General features: G+C 33.7%; 1 protein-coding gene across 7 annotated transcripts in view; it reads left to right on the forward strand.

The window, feature by feature from the left end:
* The window catches only part of LOC117117753 (fibropellin-1-like), a 33,192-nt gene that overhangs the window by 11,978 nt on the left and 17,218 nt on the right, over positions 1 to 3,996 (forward strand). For 6 of the 7 annotated variants that reach the window (XM_033262173.1, XM_033262168.1, XM_033262167.1 and 3 more), the window contains 5 exons: positions 135 to 245; positions 521 to 589; positions 1,231 to 1,347; positions 2,338 to 2,454; positions 3,231 to 3,990. In XM_033262173.1, the coding sequence (XP_033118064.1) occupies positions 135 to 245; positions 521 to 589; positions 1,231 to 1,347; positions 2,338 to 2,454; positions 3,231 to 3,394 (578 nt within the window). In that variant the 3' untranslated portion in view covers positions 3,395 to 3,990. Of the gene's footprint in view, positions 1 to 134; positions 246 to 520; positions 590 to 1,230; positions 1,348 to 2,337; positions 2,455 to 3,230; positions 3,991 to 3,996 lie in introns of those variants that run through there. The other variant, XM_033262169.1, reaches the window with a different exon arrangement.

Consider the following 3,996-nt stretch of genomic DNA (forward strand, 5'->3'; position numbering starts at 1 on the left):
ACATTTCCTGAGCTACGCATAAGATCCACAGATCCATATTTAGCATTTAGACTATATACGAACTCTAAAAGGCACAAGTGTACACTATTATCATCTGTAGTAATTTAATTTGGAAATTACAATTTCACCACTAGGTTGCTTGAGCAATCCGTGCCTGAACGGTGGAACCTGCAACGATGATAATGCACCTTTTGTGTGCGAATGTCCTGATGGGTTTTCTGGAACTTCTTGTCAAATAAACGACGGTAATTGTTGATAAGTATTCGTTTTTTGTTGTGGCTTTTTTAACCACCAATATACCGATACACTTATTTTTATGTGTTATGTTTTTCTAGTTGTAAGGTAATTGTTATTGTTGTGGAACTTTTGTAAGATCTATGCGGATATCATAGGCCTATCAGCCGTTGAATATAGAAATAGGCCTACTCTATTAAATAAAATAACCAACTGGATTAAAGCCGAACCACCAATTTCTGACCGAGCACAATTCTAATAAGTTACAGTTTTGTTTTTCTTTCAGAACCGGTACCTTGTAATTTGCCTACACAGGATCCTGTCGTCGTTGGTGCCAATTCTATTAACCTGCAAGGTAAATAAATATTAACATTAAGAATATTGAACATAGGAGATGAAATTTGTTGAGGAAAAATTTCACATTTTATCGAAAACGGTGTTAAAAACAAGCCGGTTTCCATAAAACCGCTACTCTGTCGCTACAGTGTTTTCACTTCAATCGTGACACTGCGTAGTTGTCCCCGCCCAATCAGGAAAGGTCCCAATTCTGAAAGTCAGGCTCCGGAGGAAAAAAAATTGTTTGATTTGTTGTAGAACTGATTTTTCTAAGACAAAAAAAAGTTGTTTGACGAAAAACTGGGGAACGGTAAATGAGATATAGATTTTTGAATATTTAAAAACTGGGGGAATAAGGTGTAAAAATGGGCAGTTACCCCCTTGTCCCCCAGTTTTTAAATATTAAAAAATCTGTATCTCATTCACCGTTCATTCACCGTTCTTCCGTAGCCTGACTTTAAGATGAAAAATGGCATAGTGATATTGTAACTAAAACGCTAAGGGATGCAAACCTATTTATAATTAGAGGTTCTTTCTCATTTTAAATTTTCAATCAAAGGAGAATATTAGGATATTTCATTATTTTACTAAATACAGTACTTGCATTGCGTAGGCCAATTATAGTTTGAACGCTAATATAGTATTCCTGCATTTTTTCAGATGCTTGTGGGAGTGGTCCTTGCGGAAAAGGGACTTGTTTTTCCATCATAGATCCACCACACTACCTATGCCAGTGTCAGGCACCCTATTACGGAAGCCAGTGCGATGTGTATGACGGTAATTTGTAAATCCTACTTACCTATTTCGTCTGTGTAATAAAGTTTTAATGTTGTATTTTAATACAGTAATAAACTGTAAACCGTCATTTTTGAGTGGTGGGTGACTTATATGCGTAAGCACGGTCATTCTCTACGTATTAATAATACTGTGATTGTAACTAATTGTACATACTGACTTTTCCCACACACACACAGAGGGTATACACATAAGGTATACGTGCAAATCTAACCCCCAGGCACTTTTTTTCATACAAAACTAACTGAAACGTACACACATAGTGGAGCTACGGATAAGCTAGAAAAGCATATTTGTCGCAGCATGGAAATCATAGTGTATAATATTCAAATGAGGTTTGCTGTGTAGCACTATAAACGCAAGATAAACTAATGGATAAATAATACCGATAGCGCAAATGCTTCTTCGGAAGTGTTTTAGTTTAAGTACCGTAGTTTAAGTCAAAATTATTTACTGTTTTTTTATCTCTTCTTTTTATAAAGCGCATTGAGGGTTTTTTTTAGGAATGTCCTATAAAAGTATGGAATTATTATTATTAATAACAGTACTCGAATAGGAACGGTATATATATATACTGTCTCTTATACACATCTAGATGTGTATAAGAGACAGCCCCCCCATCTATGAGCTATTTATTTTACACTAGGAACTACACATTTCCGAATTTTTTTATTGGACACTCCACTGCTAGAGCTACCAATGATTTGTATCAAGCTTTTTGTTAAGTGGTGTTCATAGCCTCTTGCACACAAACAAAATTTTCCGCAGAAAACATGTCATGAATTCCATGCTGATATTGATAATTTAAAAACAAAAATTTTGATATTTCTCTTATGTCTTTGTAAATGTCTCTTTATTTGTTTTTATAACCTGCGTGGCGACACGTCCTGGCTCATGTCCTGGTTCTTTATTGTGTCCTTCATTGCCTATCTTGTGCAATAAAGTGATTTTAAATTTATATTATTTTCGTAGGATGTCTCAATCATCCCTGTATGAATGGCGGTATATGTATCAATAATAAAGAGGAAGAAGTGTTTGAGTGTTTGTGTCCTGATGAGTACACAGGTACCGTTTGTAACCTGCAAAAATGTAAGTCCAGTAGTTAACACTATGGGGTTTTTTTTTTTGTTTTTTTGTTTTTTTTGGTTTTTTTTGTATACCTTAGTTATTTAGGCCTGATGTTACCATCAATGTTGAAGAGAGGCGGCCACGCAATATTTATATTCATTTAAGTACTCGTACCTAGGGCTGAAACATAGCGTCAGCCACTTCACAACTTGTCAATAGTTCAAGCTGGGGTAACTAAACTCGGCCGGCCAAGAATGGTGTGTGATTTCTCGACAGCGACATCACAACATGAATGGAAAGCGCTGCGTTAAACCACCTTCAGCTTAAATTAAGCGACAAGAAATATAAATATAGCGACAAATAAGGCGACAAGAAATATAAAAATAGCGATAAATATAGCATATATATATATACATATATATATATAATAAAATAAAGGTAAATGCAGTGTTTGAATATATATATATATATATAATATATATATATACACACATATATATACATGCATACACACATACATACATATATATACATATATATATATGTGTATATATATATATATATATATACATATTATATATTTAGATTTGCTGCTTAGCACCGCAAGCACAGTTGTAACAAATACATAAATAATTGTTATATTGTTATTATATATATACATGTTATAGGCCTATATATATATATATATATTTATTATATATATACATGTTATAGGCCTATATATATATATATATATATATATATATATTGAAATTTAGTTTTATTGTTACTATACTAGTTTCTATTATACTTTATAGATACAGGCGATGATTCGGATGTCGAGGACCAATTCGTGGTTGCATACGTCTTAGTTCCTATGATTCTATTTATAATAATCCTTGTTGTGGTTCTTCTGGCTATATTCATCATGTACCGACGTAGACGGCGTACTGAGGAAGTAACCAAGCCTTCATCTATATAGTTAAACGTATGTTATATCTGTAGGCCTACCCCTTTAACAGTGCACATCTGTATGCTGGTACAATTCCATTATATTAAGTCATCGTCACAATCGCCCCCACTGCCAGTATGTCAATATCACCGTCATCATCGTCGTCATTGTCATCATGATCAGCATTATCACCATTACCCTCCCTCTCACCTCACCCTCACCATACATATCATCATGACCATTCTATCTAATAGAGGCCTACTTTACCTGTGCATTCGATCAAATATACCTTACCGAATATTTGGTAGTTGCTCTGATCGTATTAAGCATCAGATCTTATTGTGTAAACTAACAAGTATTGTTCAAACTGTTGGTGCAATCTTATAGTTAAGACAATAAACTCACTTAGAGTTTGTTATAATAATGTGTTAGGTAAGCTTAGGAAATCTTAAGAGTTTTAGTACCAGTATTTGTATTTGCTGGGCTACCATCGTTTTATGAAGAAAATTTCTTTCTCAATTTCAATTACGTCTTTACGTCAATTACGTCTTAATAGTTCTCGACTTATGTTGATATCATATATTATCTTTAATCTTCTAAATCATCAATATTATATGCAAAAAAAAAAACAC

The sequence above is a fragment of the Anneissia japonica genome, unplaced genomic scaffold (assembly GCF_011630105.1).
Source record: "Anneissia japonica isolate Jap-2015-1 unplaced genomic scaffold, ASM1163010v1 scaffold234_len1672027_cov178, whole genome shotgun sequence".
NCBI classification, from domain to species: Eukaryota; Metazoa; Echinodermata; class Crinoidea; order Comatulida; family Comatulidae; genus Anneissia; species Anneissia japonica.